The sequence below is a fragment of the Drosophila suzukii genome, chromosome 3, assembly GCF_043229965.1.
Source record: "Drosophila suzukii chromosome 3, CBGP_Dsuzu_IsoJpt1.0, whole genome shotgun sequence".
Classification (NCBI taxonomy): Eukaryota; Metazoa; Arthropoda; class Insecta; order Diptera; family Drosophilidae; genus Drosophila; species Drosophila suzukii.
The window spans coordinates 10885599-10902192 of NC_092082.1; the positions used below are offsets into that span (position 1 = coordinate 10885599).

Sequence of the window (16594 nt, forward strand, 5' to 3'; positions counted from 1 at the left end):
CGAAACGAATTGGTCGGGTGGCTTAATTTGGTTTAATTGAGCTTGAAACATGCAGCGAACAAATGACTGGAAAATCGAAAAAAATCAAAGGTGAATGCATATTGAATATTTTCTAATTAGCACTTGGTTATTAACTTTCCCCAGCAGTTGGATTGCATTTTGTATACGTAGTTTTTTAAGACCCTTTCAGTGACATTTCAGATTATAAAGCAATCAAAAACTGCTCATTTCAAGCTTGTCAAAAGCCAAACTTCAATTAATCCCGAAAATATAAAGAAATCCGTGATGCAAAAACATCCCCAAGACATCAATCTCTCTTTTGAAAGTTGTATTACGGGCGCTCATGGGAAGACCTTTGCACTCGGCCACTCGTCTCGCCCAGAGCAAAGCGAATTAATGAATACAGCTCAATTAATAAAACAGCGAACAAAAAGTATGCAAAACCATAAAAAAAAAATCCAAGCAGATACAAGTGGAAAATGCAGTCACTTGTCTGCCGCTGCTGGGGCAATCGAAACGTGCCCCAAAATGGGCAACGTCAACACAGGCTGCTGCCCACCAGCGTTCCACCAGTGACCGAGTTACAAATCAGTTTGCTCAATGAATGGCCGCTCTATCGAAACCGAATGTACACGCAGACCCAGACTGTAACACTTTAAAGACCCGCAGATCACTCAACGAATTCCTGGTACTTTTACATGGATAATTACCATAACAAATTCATAAGATTATACTAGATCTGGGTCCTAGGAAATTGTTGTAGATATGTACATGATTATCTTTAAGTTTAATGATAGTTCGAAGTTCTTTAAATTTCTTTTCATCTTTTTGGAATACATTTTTTAACACTGCCATCAACAATGCTATGAAAACGTAGGTATATTTTGGGTTGATGAAATTGGAGAAAATCGAATCAGAGATAAGATATGTAGAACACTCCCTTATTGATTCTTGTTTGAGAAGTTCAGCATACACCAAAGATTGTATCTATTGATAAAGAAAATGTTGATGTATTTATTATGATATGAGTGAGTGGAAAACCGAATTCCAAAATACTTTTATCTCCAAGAACACACAGTTCAAAGAAAATCTAGTATCTGAATTACATTTGATAATAAAGAAATATTGGTAAAGGAATATGGTACTCCCTTACAACAAAAACAAAGAAATTTCTAAATAAACTGTTTATATTAAGATGAAGTTAACGATTGATTGTCAGCTTTAGGCTTCTTGTTTGTTAAGTGTACTTATATCTTGGCGGATGCAAAGCGTCTCACGTCCACGTCCGAAATATTTGTTGGATGTGGAGCCGATGCCGATGCCGATGCCGATGCACTGCCCACACAGTGGCATGGAGTGAAAATGAGCTCCGATCTCGATTTCTTTATGTTTCCGAAGCGTGTTTATGTGGCGGGCATTCCAAAAACGAAGCCCACTAATAAGGTCGAAAAAAAAGCTCGAAAGAGAGTGGATGGAAATAACAACGGCTTTAAACGAGCGCATTGACATTTCGAGATAATGGATAAATAATACAATATACGCCCACAAAATGGAGTGACGGCGAAATTTGCCAAACAATCGGACAAGAAAAATGTGAGGAAAACAGCACAAAAGAGAGAGAAATTATGACAAAACACCGAAAAACGCGAGATATTTAAATATATAAAGAAGAGGACGGAAAGAGCGCAAAAACAATAAATCCACTTACAGATACAAAACAATTCTAAGCGTATGTGTATCTTGAAGATAAATCGCATTTGTGGGGGAGGGGAGTGGGAGGCCAGCCAGCTGCTAGGCAAACGAGAAATATAGAATGAAATATTTTGCTATGTCTGTTTAGCGTACACGGAGAAAATAACTACTGTCTTTCTTTGGAAGAATTTACTACAGATTATGAACAGTACAAAATTATTGAATCGTCAACTAAAATGTTTATAATAACTAGCAATATTTGGTATTCTATACAGATCGTGGATATATTCGACATATTCTTTAAAATCAGTAAATATAGAACCATACTAAGCCAACTAGCTCATGCACTGGAAGTTATAAGTAGACATAGGATTGCAAATGAAATTATTTCTTGAACATTCGTCATTCCACGATCCTTTAAAAAATGGAATACACATACAATTCATTGCCTAGTTCTAAGTAATATCATCATGATCTAAAATAATCTGATTTTTTTCGAGTGGACTAGCGTAAAGTCAGGGGCAGACATCAAAAAAACAGACGTCGACGCAGGCGCCGACAGAGCGATGAGGTAATTCCTAGCTTGTTTTCATAAAATGCTCAAAATCCGAAATGTGGAAAAGGGTTTTCCGAGGGTTTTGGCGCGTACCGCGCAGGCGTAACGTGCAATTTACGTTTGAATCGAGTTACACAATGGATCTGCTTTTTTCTGGCACATATTCCCCTCTGAATGGGTAAAAATAACACCATATGTCACGCACTTATACTCGCGCACTCTCGTATACCTTCTTTATTTTCCACAATTAAGCTGGAAACTCTTTTGATATTTGAACTTGAACGATATGTGCGATATGCGATATATATATATATAGGTACGAGTCGCTTATATATATGTATAATATTTGTATAACGATATCGGGCGCGGCACAATCGAACGAATTGGCACCGACGGCGGACGAAACTCGAATGAGCGGGTCTAGAAGCGAGTGGTTCGCTGGGTTCCATGGTATGATATTGGGAGCAACATGAGCAACAGATGGGAGAGCCGCGCAGAGAGCCACCTGCTAGGCTCTCCGCTCTGAATCTTCTGGTTCTCCCGATCAGTGATCACCGTCTGCAAATGTAAACAAAACAAAAGGTGCCAGCAAAAGGGAGGGCAGGAGGAGGAGGTGGAGGAGGCGTATAGGTGGCCAGGGAACCGCGCCACAAGGTGATGGACCCGTGCCAGTGGTGACTAATCGGTGGGCCCAACAACTTATGGCTCTTTCTTTCTTCTCACAAACCAGAGAGGAAGCGACAAAGTGGAAGTGGAAGTGAGCTTAGTCACTTGGGGAATTCTACGAAATAGGCATTACTGCTTTTAACTATAAAGGGCTGATACAAATTGAGGGACATGGTTGTTGAAAACAATAATGTTATATAAGGCTTTCTATTTCTGTTATGATAAATTGTTTGACGATGATGCTTTGTTTTTGTTTTATCAATTGTTCATTTTTGTGACAAACCAGTTGTTTTGTAAACTTCGTAAATGATTCTTTGGTTGAATCTTATAATATAAGTAAATATAAAATAAAATGGAAAGAACATGACAACATTAAAATCCTGATCGCTAGAATCCCTAAATTGCTTAATTTTAACATCCTTAAAATATGATTTGAATACTGTTTTCTTTACTTGTTTTTGGGTTTAGAATATTATGAAAGAAAGGTTGAAATAATTGCGAAAATATACGGACTTTGCCAGGACTAACGAATTATACAATCGAAATAAGAAAATCTAGCGACCCTTTAATGACTTAACTTTATGAAAAAAAGTTAGGGCATTGGGATACATCTCATCTACCCCTTCACCCAAAACTAAGTAGAAAAAAAGGAGCGAAATAATGGCCTGTTGACTTCAATTAGGTCCAATTATTGACGCAATTGCGGGTCTGATCCCTAGAAGAGAGAAATCTTTTTACCAGTGCCAGCGGGATGCCAGCACGAGTCGGTTCTTCGGGGGTTGCAGAACCAACTTCACAATTAAGTTGAAAATTGAAGGCAATTGGCGAATCCCGCGATTCCGACTCTTCAGTCGGGGTTATCTTATCGCGGATGGAATGTACCCCATATACCCCATACACCATTTACTCCACTCCAGCTGTTCAGATAAAGCCGTCAAACCAAACCAACTGCTGCGCTGATAATTCGAGGCAGTCGCAGTTGGACCCTCGTTAATTGAATTATATTCGCAGCTTTGGCTAAAAAAAAAGTTGCACTTTAATTAGCATAAAACGTAGGCGAGACATACAAACATACAAATGCGGGCGTTCCCTTTTTTGTTAGGAGGAATCCAACAACAACAGCAACGAGAACTTGGCCAACTCGCGTGACCAACACAACAAATGTGTGGGGATGGGATGGGGTACGGATACGAGCAAAACCCGGAGGGGGTTACGTTATTTGGGGATGATGACGACTCCACCCCGGAGGAGCACCCACTAGGCGGCAACAACAAAATACGCGACCGAACCGAGCCGATAACTTTTGTTGGCCAGGCCGCAGCTGAGTCTGCATTTGCTCTGTTTTCCCGCTTTTCCCGCCCCGGTAAAATCTCCCTTGGCTGACTTTCACTGTAGGGGCTTTAAACATTGGTTGACTTACAGAAACACACGGCGAAAAGGGCTAGAAGAGTGCTAAAATCGAGTAAATAAAACTAACACAACACGAATTCAACCAATACTAGTGATGGGAAACAATCGATTTCCCCCGTTTTCCGATACTTATTCTTCTATCGATTTGTTAGTATCGCTGTAAATGTTAACAGAAATGTTAGGTGGCTGGCTGTTAAACGCAGGGTCACCCTTAGTGTGGGAGTAAGGGCGCCAAATTTAAAAAACCGCCAACTAATTCTGTTTTACTAAAACAAGGATTAAAGATCCAGCAATTTGTAGCTAAATCTTAAAAAAACAACAACTTCACATGATTAATGAGGGTTAAGGGCCTTACGAAAGTGCACCCCCACACAAACTTGATAAATTTGTCTGGCTTTCCTGAATTTTCTCCGAGACGATCATCGTTTCCGTTTTGATTTTGGCCGATTGAAGGGCGCCCAAGTGTACAACTTACAACCCCCGAGTAAATCTAAGGCAATCTAAGGACCGAAAAACAAAAACTAGCCAAAATCATAAAAATGAGCGAGCAAATTCATGACTTTGGCAAAGTCAGCGGACCGCATATAGCGCGCGACTTTGGGGGCCCTTTCACTGGGGTTGCTTTCCCTATGCCAGCGAAATAAAAATAAATTTAATGTTCCTGTTTTTTCCCTCCTTTCTCGACTTGTCAAGGATATCATACATATATGTGAGCGTAATTTATGCTGCAAAACATTTCGAGCATAAACAGGAAACTAGCGTCCACGGTCCTTCTTTTGCTACACAGCAGAAAATTTGGATACAGTTTGATTTCTTAACATATATAATGCAGTTAAAATGTAACTTTATTTTAAAACCCACTTTGTGCCAACTTATGTACAGATTTTTTTTAGATAAAACCAGGAAATGCCATATTTTATGTAAAATATGATCTAATTTTTAGAGATATTTATATGAAAACAAACGTTCAAATAAAAAATTTTAAATATATTTAGATATTTCATTATTTATAGAGAAATCCACGACTATCACATTTTATAAAACTAGTTAACAAGAGAATTATAAGACAGAAAGTATAAAATATATTATTATTTCCCCCTGTGTACAATGCCCACCCTTTCCTGTTTTAGGAACTTTCTTGAAATAAAGTCAAGTTCGAGGCCTGGGCGCAAATTCAATTAATTTCAATCGAACGCCTGTCGTTCTGGGCATCCGGCATTGATGTCCCGCGATCTAAAGGCCGCCAAACAGATAGGCAGGATGTAAGGACATAGATATAGACTCACCCCTCGAATCGATAAATCTCGGAACTGGCACACTCTCACACACAGAAACACACGCCTGTTATGACTGCTGGCCAAATGCATCGACATGTGTCCTGGCGCTCCTGCTGCGTCATTGCTTTAGTTCCGGTTGAATCTCTGCCAGCGCTCGCCAAGATTTATGTCACTTTGTTGGGACAACAAAGGGGCCACACGACTACAAGCTGGCCGAGAAGGGGAAATAAAAACCCGATTCGCAAATCCTTTCCTCGAGTGACCCACTTGGGACTGACCAGCGAGGAGCAACGCTAATTGAGCGATCTTCCGGTTGGCTAATGGGTTAAGCCGGCCAAGTGCCCATATATCATGTTCTTGGGCTGCGATAATTTCGGCATTTTATCAACCAAAATTTAGAGGGTTTTTGGCTCTCGTGGAGATTTATGACCATCTAATTGAGTTTGTAGTGTTCCGAATGCATTTCTGGTCTCTAGTTGCGGATGCTTTCAGCTCTTTGGAGACCAATAAAAATGGGTAAAATATAATTACTAAATATCATATTTTATGTGCAACTATAGATCAACTTGAGCCCAGAATGCAGTAAAACATGTTAAAAGGGAGAAAGAGAAAATTTATTAGAATAACAAGTTTATGCTCGAGAGTTTTTGGTGACAATTAACAAGTGAAAAAATAAACACATAATTGGAGAAGAGAAATTAATTTATTTTATAGACAAAACCTAGTACTAATAAACTCTTCAAGCTATACTCCCTGCAATTCGATTCACTTTTCAATAATTACATGAGCTGTCCTACTCCTTTTTATGATTACCCCCGGAAAGTCGCAAACTCGTTTTAATATTGCCCGACAAATTCCCCACAAATTCGAAGCACTCGAACGACATTTGCATGCGGGCAACTACAAATAAAAGGCGAGAATAAAACTTATATTGAAGACAATAAAAATTTATGAAAACCCATTAGGGCGAGGCTGGAAAAACAAGCTAACGACTACAAATTGCCGGCAGCCGTTTGTTCCTCCCAAGGCACGCTCAAAAACCCCTTGGATTGACGTGAGATCGGATTGGGATGGTAGGGGAGTTTTTGGCCACAAATTATTTTTATAGCTGAGCCCGATCCCAGGCACGAGTTTGAGTTTGAGTACGGCGAGTTATGCGCCGGAGAATCTCATAACCAATCCGGGACTAAGCCCAAGGAAGTGCCCGGATGGACGTCTCGGTCGTAAAAAGATGAGGATAACTCAATAGAGTGCACGGAGAAAAATTTAAACATAATGGTATTATTTCCTTTTTAGTTTTTTTACACTCACTAAAGATTCAAAAAATTGGTATATGTTTTGATAAAGCTCTGTACCATTTTAAGTTAGTAAGCCTCGTATGCCTTTAATATGTTCAAATATGATATGATTGGTAACCCCAAATTTTAATTTATTCTTTTTATTTTGAACTTATTTCATCTGCATTATTTTGAGACAAATTCACTAATATATTTTTGAGTTCTTATAGATTAAAGGTCTACTTGTACCTAGATCAATCTATTGATTGGTGACCCCGATTTTGAATTTGGTACTTCTGTTTATACTTCTTTGATCAGTATAATCTTTAATCAATTTATCGACTATATTTTAAAATGTTTTTAAAATATAAGTCCAGTACAGAACTACATATTTCTCCAAGTGATGACAAAAGTGGGAGTGGCTGTTGTGCCGTGTCATTGTCATTGTCACTGTCCTCCGGAGGCATGGACATGGAAGAAAGCAAATTTTAATTGATGACGATTTCATTAAAATTTGTGCCAGCAGCGGCGGCAATCCTGAAAATCTACATCCTGCATCCCCAGCGTGGGGCAATAAAAATGCAAACAAGCGGCGCGTGGGCGATGATGTCCTTGCTCCAGGAGATGAGGATGGTGAAGATGATGGAGATGACGTCGGGTTAACTCGCCCAGCGGAGCGTGAAGGATGCAAAAAGTTAATCGCTCAGGCGGACGGCCCGGCACTTTGTATCTGGCCAGATGTGTTAATGTTTCTCGATCCCAGCCCCGAACAGGGGTATTTTTTATTGCCCTGTCCAGGACATTCGGCATCCTGCGGGATGTGTGTTTGCGCACTAAGTAAATTGCGTAAATTTATGGCTGCGTAAATTGTTTAATGACTCAACAGTCTATTTATCCAGGCGAAGCCATGCACCGACATGGCCTAATGGACATGTTGAGGTTTAGAGCTTGAGTTCGAGGCGTCCGGGATTTGGAATTCTGTTTTGGAGTCAAGGGTGTCAAGTGGAGGAGGTGGTGCAATGAACTTGTTAAAAGTTCGATTCGCTTAAGGCATTTATTGGTGTGCTAGGGCATTAAAACTTTTATTGACTGCATTTAATTGAAATTTGTATTGCATTTCTTTCGTATCTGGAAATCTTGTTTAAATAATATTTCACAGTTTTGTTCCTATCAAGAAAAAAAGAAAATTGGAAGTGAACGCACCTTTTTTGGTTACTCTAAGATCAGACAAAGTTTTTTAAGAGACGGCCTTATGACAAATTCTTGATTATTGATCCACTCAGAAAAAAGGATACAGCTTAAAAATATATTATAAATGAATTTATTAAAACATGTTAAGACTGCCATGACTTTTTTAACTAAATCGGGCCTTAAGGGGAAAAATAGAAAATAGTTTATGACTTATCAAAAAGCCTTTAATTTACTATCCAATGATTCCTCAAACTCAAATAAAATTATTATTTAAAACAAATATTTAAATACAAGTCAAATATTTTGATTTAAAAAGTGTGCCCTAAGATTCGTTTCTTAAAGACAATGAGGTACTAACAAAAAATTTCCACAGACTCAATTCTACCCAGTTCTTTATCAAACTGCAATAAAATATTCCTCTTTATATACTATGAAAACTTCGTATATTTATTCTTATCTTAAACTATTTCGTCTTCTAACCAAAATACTGTCGTACTGAGAAACATTTACGAATGCAATTCAACTTAATTGTCTTCACTTAATTTTCCCTCAAAGAACCATTTTTTTGGACCGCTGACATGTCACTATTTGGAAGACGATTTCTTATCCTGGCTGAGGGATCTGCCCCGCTGGCTGAGGCAGCAATTAAGCAGGCATTAAACATGTAAACTGCTCGCAACGCCCCAGAGATCAAGGATTGGGATGAGCAGCAGGATGGGCACCGGGATGAGCAGGATGAGATAGAACCCCTTACCTTGGGGGTTGGCTGTCCGATTCCGTTTCCAATCCGCTGACTTGTCGCACCCAGTCGAAAACCGGAGGACGATAAACGGCGCTGATAGCACAGCATTTATCAAGGAGCTGGGAACGAGCTCAATTGAGTTTCAAATTGATGTCACCATTATCGGGAACTGTCATCTGAGGACCGCGATGGGGTGACGGCGACATGAGGGATGGCTTGAGGATGGGTCACAACACAAAACAAAAAAAAAAAAGAAACATATAACAACAAGGAGGTGGGGCATCTGACATCCATCCCATGTATTTATTTATAATTTTTTCATCATTTATCAGCGGGACTACTTTCTCACAATTTCCCGCAATTGCATATTTATGTAGATGTGCAGTGTGCAATTTCAGTTTGCGCTTCGATTTAAGTGCTCATAAATAAAAATTCCAGCAAAAATCCACCCCGGAAAATCGCAAATGGAATGGGAATACTTGGCAGAGTGGGGGAAAGTGGAAAAGTCCACCCCGGGCGAACTGTCAAAAAGGCAACGCAAAAGTTTGTAAACAAAACTAATGCCGACATGGGTGTTGATAAAGTTCTCCAAAAACTTGTGGCACCCCAACTCCATTCTCGGCTTATTGAATTGGCCTACACGCTTGATTGCCCGCTAAACGGATGACGGGGCAGGGGGTTTTTCCGGATTTTCCCGGTGGGCAGGGGCAGGGAAGGAGGTGACTTTGCCCATTCGATTCGTGTGTGACATGTGGATTCGTCATACCAAAAAGCGCAAAATATTATCCAGGCCTGACTTTTGTTCTGGTTTCGCTTGCAAAAACATTCACAAAGGGTGCAGGATTCTGGATGCAGGATGCAGGCCAGTAAATAGGGCGAGGCGACTCAAATGGGACTCCATTTGCCAGAGCGCTTCAATGGAAATGGAATTGTGACTTGTGTCTAATGGACTATCCTTTGTCATCCGCCGACCCGCGACTTAATGGCATCGGGAAACTAAAGCAGTTGCACAAACATCCAGCATCCGAGGAGCAGTTTTCCCATTGTCCTTGCACTTTGGAAGGGGGATTTTCCTCTTTTACATTTTGAAATTCGTTCAAACGCAGATGGAACGATATTTAAACGATGCAATAACTATTTAATTTTAATCGGGGTACAACCCCGAAGCAAGTTAAGATAATATTTTAATTTTTATCAATCCCAAAATCCTTTACTTAGTGTCAAAAAGATATTTAACAAGGTAAGAGAAATATCTTTCTTATATTTTACAATGAATGAAAATATTAAACTTAGTAATATCATAGCTATAATAATTAATATAATACAAATTTAAATTATGACAATTTATCATAGATATAAACATTGATAGTGTTTAAATTAACTTGAGATATTTTTGTGAACATCAAGATCTGTAGTTGTGAGGAACTTAAGCCTGGCGGAATTTAAAAACTTAAAAATTTTTTATGGCCAATACTTATCAAGGCCGAAGCTGCCTTGAAAAGCTATGTTTTGGCGTATAATCCTTCTAAGTGTTATTAAATTAATTGTATCCTGAGTTAGGCACTCTTAAATACATTTTTAAATTGATTTATCAACTTTAATGTTATATAGATTATATTCGATTACATAGATTTCATTGTCACTGAAAATTAAGCACTAGTTCCCCTTATTTTTCTTTTAGAATTTAAATATTGCCAGTTGTCTGGCAGAACTTGGTAAGCTTCAAATAAATTTAAAAACTGCTTCTCAAGTTTACAGTGAACATCAGATGAGTCTGTATTGATTTCAATTTGGCTCCTTAAGCCTTGTTCGGGTCATTAGCAAATTACGGAGCGAAATTCAATTTTCGGATTAGCAACAAAGTTCGTAATCCGGTGATGGGCAATTTGCTTTCTTCGGCGACTGACGAGGAAAAGAAATCTGCCCAGATCGGATGACAGTTATGGAAATTTATGATTCATTGTGAGGCATTTTGGTAGCTCTGGCTGACGGGGATTGCTCTTTTCGTAGCAATGTAATCCATTTGTTTGCGCAACATTTGTCACGCTGCCACTGCTCCTCCTCGCAAGGATATTCAGGACATGGTCTGGGGATTTGTCAACAGAAAGAGCTACATATATCGTACTGATACATCCACCCCGTTACATCGTAACTACTTTGACTTTGATTTTATATCCCCTTTTTTCACCAATGTTTGCCAAATGTTGCAAACTGTCGTCCTCGTTGTTGGTCTAATAATTGGAGGAGGAAGGGAATCAGGACATTAGGGAGGGGATTTATGAATTTCATTTACTAATGGATTGTGGCGAGCTCTGAAATTCCACAGATGTGTAAATATGCAATATGGATTATTAAAGTTTTGTCATCCTTTTAAAATTGCGACAATTTTGATATTTTCCGGGTGGAAAAAAATATTCTGGATGGTTAAATGGATTGGAAAGGATAAATTACTTGTAAGGGTCCTAAAAATAAAGTGTTTGAACACACTCTCGATCTACCATTTTAAATTAACATGTACCATATTTCCAAAACAAGTATTCAGAGGAAATTTAACAAATATTCATGTTAATCCTAGTTATGGTAGAATTATATAAGTTGTAAAAACTTTAAGTTTTATGTTTATTTATATTTATTTATAAACAAGATTTGTTGGCCTTAAAAATAAACACTTTGTATTTTTATATGGTTTATATGTCCGTTGTTTACCATTTTAAATTGGGTTCCCTTATAGGTATATATTAACGATTATAATCTTAGGGTGTTGGATTTATCTCGAAAAACATTATAAACAAGAACACATTAAGCAAACAAATATTAAATATCTGTTAGCTTATTAACGATTATTGAGAACTAAAAAATAACTATAGTTTGCCTTTGAATGAAAGAATTTCGATTATAAACATATTTCGTGGTATATGAAACAATATTTTATCATGAACATCAACCCAACATGATTTTCTATATTTAAAAATGAGAAGATGATCACTAAATTTTACCTTTAGTTAGATTATTGTATTCACTTTTTAAAGTCACAGAATTAATGTAAGGTTATTGAAAAAATTCTCTTCAAAACATGAAAAACTGTTTAACTAGTTTTATAATAAAAGCATCCGCTAAACTTTCTCTAAAGCAACAATGTGAGCAGACTAGATTATTTAGTTATAATTTATAACCATACAAAGATGACCTAAAATAATATTTTTTATTTATTTACTTGAAGTCTATACTAGAGACTACGATTTGTTGCAGTGCACCAGCCAAAACCCTGCTGTGAAAACCCCTCAAAATGAAACCATTTTCTCTGTTTTCGACGCTCATGCCGATTGGCTGTTGAAAAAAGTTGCTAGGATTTCGAACCCCCTTCCAAACCACTTTTGAACAGGTCCTGCTCCTGCGCACTGAAAGTATATAGGACTCGTAGCACATAGTCGAAGCTGCCATCCAACCACACACCAGAGCTGCGAGTCTCGAGACCCCACATGTAACCCCTTCCCCGATTCCGGAGTGAATTTATAACATGGGCCGCGACTGCTGTTGGCTTCTGTCCATTTATCTTTGGCTGGGTTTTCCTGTGATTTTTTTTGCAGGGAAATGGGATGGGTACCCAGACCACAGAGGACCTGCCCACAATGCCACCAATGGCAGTTACATTTTATGGGCAAAGTTCACCAGGACCCAACGCGTTCCCCACATCCACGCACTTTGGCGACCAAGTGGCGCCATTTTTGCCGCACTGTCATCGCTGGGAGGATGGGGATGGGAATCTGACAGGGATTCTAGTTTATGCTTACGAGGACTTTTCAAGAAATAAGTTTTTCCTCTGTCGATTTCAGCGAAAATAAAATCGCAATCGAGGGAGTATAAAAATAAAACGAAAGTGCACAGTAAAGCGATAAAGTTGGACAGTTATAGACTTTTGTGACGATTTTCTATAAATTGATTTTTATTTTCAGTTTAAACATTTCTATCGAGACTGGAATGGACAACATATATAAAAACACACTTCACTTCAATTGTTTTATAATTTATCAGTATGTATATTAAGATTATTCAGTAGAAAACTTCCTTACATCGCACCAATGATATGCGAACAAAACAAAAACTTAGTGAGACAGTTCATCATAATTATTAAATAAGTTCATTTTCAGGCTACATAACAAGAAAGCTGGCTAACTCGCTTTGTTGAGTACAGATCGCTTGAAAATGGAAAGAAGATTTATGTTGCCAATTCAGTTTTGGAGAGCAGAGTCCAGAAGACTCCATATAACTTTAAAGTATACACAATATCAAAATTAGCTACGTTTACAAAATTTTCATACATTTATATTTGTTTTTTGCCATTTTTATATATTTTTTTTGTAGATTGATTTTCATTTGTTTTATAGAAATGCCTGCACACATGATATGCAGAGTTGAGAATGAAGTGAAACTTTCGACTTGACTTGGAAAACAAATAAAAAACATCTTCTGCTGGCTATTACTAGGGGGAAGTTTGTATTGTGGCTTCTTCGACGGTTTCTTCGTTTTGTATTGCGTGGCATTGTCATGAGGCTATTCATTGTTCAAAATTGTTGTTCTCTCTTCGATTAAGTAACGACTTGAATTTGTATTCGGAACCCAACTAGGTCCGGACAGACTTCTATATAAAAAACAAACAGTTACACGCACTGGTAGAGCATTCTACGCAGAAGTCTTAAATCTTTCATTTTAACTAAATTTAGTTGATGCCTAGTCAGGTGTGCGAATGTGTTTCCTCGAGTTTTGTGTGGGTGTATGTTTGTGTGTTTGTTAATCGTTACGATCCCAATGAGTCGCGATTTTGCCTAATAAAACTTTTTCGCTTGTGCTTCGCTGCGGTTTCTGCAAGGAATAACTATTAGTTGGGGACCCTGGATTAATGGATCATAAATACTCACTTGAAGACGTTGTAGATAAAGACTAGCAGCAATTGCACAACAGTTACGCTTAGGAACAATGTGACTCCAACGCAATTGCCCGTGGGGCAGTTGGCCACTTGCGCTGCTCCCTGTGGCGCTCCCAATCTGCAAGGTAAGAAAATAAAAAAAATAAAAACATTATTTTCGATGAATTAATATTCCGAAACAAAAATATGATTAACATATTACTTTCAAAGCATCTTGGTTTAACGATCTTTGGAACATCTAAGGCTAGACATAAAACTCTTCACATAAATATTCGATAATGATCGTAACATTAATCGGGTAGTTTCACTAAAATTGGTTTTTCAATAATGCATCTCATCATATATAGATCTCTTTATAAATGTTTTTTTAAAGAATGTGTTAATCTTTTTACAAGATACGCTTTAGTACTTTATTTTATTATGATACAACCGTGTTGGGCTAGAGAAACTATTTAAAATATCAAAAAAATATTTAAAAAGTCTTAGGCATGTCATCTCTAAATCCAAAGTTTAAATGACCAATTGTATACGATTTATAAACTTAAGATTCACAAATCGTCAACAAATGCTAAAAATATATCACAATCATTTAAATATTCTCGATGTTAGATCTAAATCTATTCGTGCTAATTAAATAAAATGCCGACAACGGGTTTTAGAATTCAAGACCTGATCTCAAGCGAATTCCTCACCTCTGGCCCACATGCGTGATGCCCTGCTTGACCTGGTTCATGCCATCGCGCATCTCCGCGATTAGCGTTTGCACATCGTAGCCGGTGGATTGGATTTGTGCTGTGGGCGCGTGCTTCTGATTCGTTTGAATGTTATCAGTGCGCACATTGATATCTCCCACCAGTTGGCGTATCTCGCGGATGGAGCTGAGCAGCATGTTCTGATTGGTGAGCAGAAGATCGACATCGGTCCTGCTTACGGCGCCAACGGGCAGCTGTTGCTGTGGCACTCCGCCGACGGCTGGCGGAGGCAGAGCCTGTCCGGCATTGCGCGAGACCAGCGACAACGTCGTCTCCTGGCGGCCAATGATCTCGTCTACCTTGCGGGACAGTTCACGCAGATGGTCGGCAATCTGGCTCTGACCCTGCCAGATCTGACGCAGCTCACGCTGGTTCTCCGACTCGTAGAACTCCTCCCAATCCTCTTCGTCTTTGTGCTGTGGGATTACGCAAAGGTTGATTATCAGTTGTACAGATAAGCTGCCCGCTGCGTGGCACTTACCTCGTCGGGATGCTCCTTCTTGTACTCCTGCTTTTGCTTCTCCAGCTTGTCCTGGTACTCCTTGTACTCCTGCGTGAGCTTCTCCTGGTTCTCTGCCTTGAGCTGATCCTGCGCCTGTCCGGCAGCATGCAGCGAGGTGGTCAGGAAGTGGAACACATCGTGGTCATCGGCCAGACCGCCCGTGGCGGCCGAGATGCCAAAGAATCCGTTCTTGGGCAGATTCACGCCATCCGCCCGCAGACACAGCTCGTAATCATCGTTGTTGTTGGTCATTCCATTGTGGATGAGCACGGTGAGCACATTGTTGTAGTACTCGATGCGCGCCCGCGTGGGGAAGGGCTTGTTGCGGAAATCGCGGAGGCAACCGCTCAGGAGCTGGGTGGTTCCATCGTTGGCATGGTCATAGAGCTTAGTGCCATCGTTGAGCACCGCACTGATGTAGGGATTGTTGTGCTTGTTGTCGTTGTCAAAGGAGTCGAACATGATGGCCAGACCGTTCCAGCGGTCGGAGGACCCAAAGACCGGCCCATTGTAGTCGCCCTTCTCCGTGGTGTACCAGAAGGCCAGACCATCGGCTCCGATTCGACCACGTCCCGTCACCCGGAACACGATCTCCACGTCCCACCAGTCGAAGTTCGTCTGCGATTTCGTCCAGATGGCACCCTTCTGGGAGCGCAGAGATGGCGCCACGCGCACACTTTCCGAACTGGCGATGGCATCTGCAATGGGGAGCAACAAGTTGTGGCTATAGAAACACCCGGGGAATCGTGCTCAAATCAAAAATGAAATCCAAACAAAGTGCCTGCGTGTACACTTGGCCGCCTCGCGCCATCTCGCTCGCACCAACGGCGGCAGAGCGGCAGCGAGTGGGCCAAAACAACTGACGTGGAGCTGCTTCCCCCACCCGTACTCACTTCCCCCGTATTCCCAGAACGGCACGGTCCCATCTTTCTGGGCCAGGTACGGCGGCTTGAACGAGTACTTGTACTCGAAGCGACGGTGCACGCCCACGGCGCCGGGACTCAGGTTGCCGGTGACCTCGGAGCAGGGGTTCCACGCCAGGAAGCACAAAATGGCCAGGAAAGTGGGCCGCATTTTGCAGTTATATGTTGACAATAGAGATGCAAGAAATTCGATATCACCATCGATTGGATTGGATTAATAATCGTAAGCAAACGTAAGTCGGGAAACGTAAGCAAACGTAAGTGTCAACAAAAGAGGGAGAGGGAAGATGTATTTTTTGATAGAGATGGTAGTTGCAGTAAAACGTAAGCAAATGTCAGTAACGTAAGCAAACATAAGAACTGTCACGCAGATTTGGGAACGCAAGGAGGGTGTCCCCGCTAACTTATCAATATCCCCCAAGCCCGCCCAATTCAAAAGCTTCTGCTATCAATTTTCTTTATGAAGTTGAGGTGGAAAAACATTTATTTTGAAAATTTACGTTCCGTTACAAAACAAACAGAAATGTAGCAAAATACACGCCATTCGCATGTGCTGATGCACACTTTCACGACTTACATACAAACATGTTTATCAATACAATATAATTATTGTAAAATTATTTCGTTAGTTATTTCAATTGCCTTTTGCGTGATATCACCAAAGTAGTACTACATCCATCTC

General features: G+C 39.9%; 2 protein-coding genes across 6 annotated transcripts in view; both read right to left on the reverse strand.

Annotated features, from left to right (window-relative positions):
- rhea (Talin_middle and talin-RS domain-containing protein rhea) overlaps positions 1-4439 on the reverse strand; it is a 30335-nt gene extending 25896 nt beyond the window's left edge. For 4 of the 5 annotated variants that reach the window (XR_005014255.3, XM_065864147.2, XM_036815956.3 and 1 more), the window contains exon 1: positions 4335-4439. The gene's annotated coding sequence lies outside the window, so the exon portion shown is untranslated. Of the gene's footprint in view, positions 1-2477; positions 2645-4334 lie in introns of those variants that run through there. The other variant, XM_036815957.3, reaches the window with a different exon arrangement.
- An 8297-nt stretch (positions 4440-12736) lies between these two features.
- On the reverse strand, positions 12737-16105 carry ergic53 (protein ERGIC-53). The gene is made up of 5 exons (XM_017077719.4): positions 15883-16105; positions 14969-15687; positions 14428-14903; positions 13728-13853; positions 12737-13671 (listed from the first exon to the last, which is right to left on the reverse strand). Exons 1-5 carry the CDS (start codon positions 16061-16063, stop codon positions 13635-13637), a joined length of 1539 nt encoding a protein of 512 aa, XP_016933208.2. The 5' UTR covers positions 16064-16105; the 3' UTR covers positions 12737-13634.
- Positions 16106-16594: the final 489 nt, after the last annotated feature.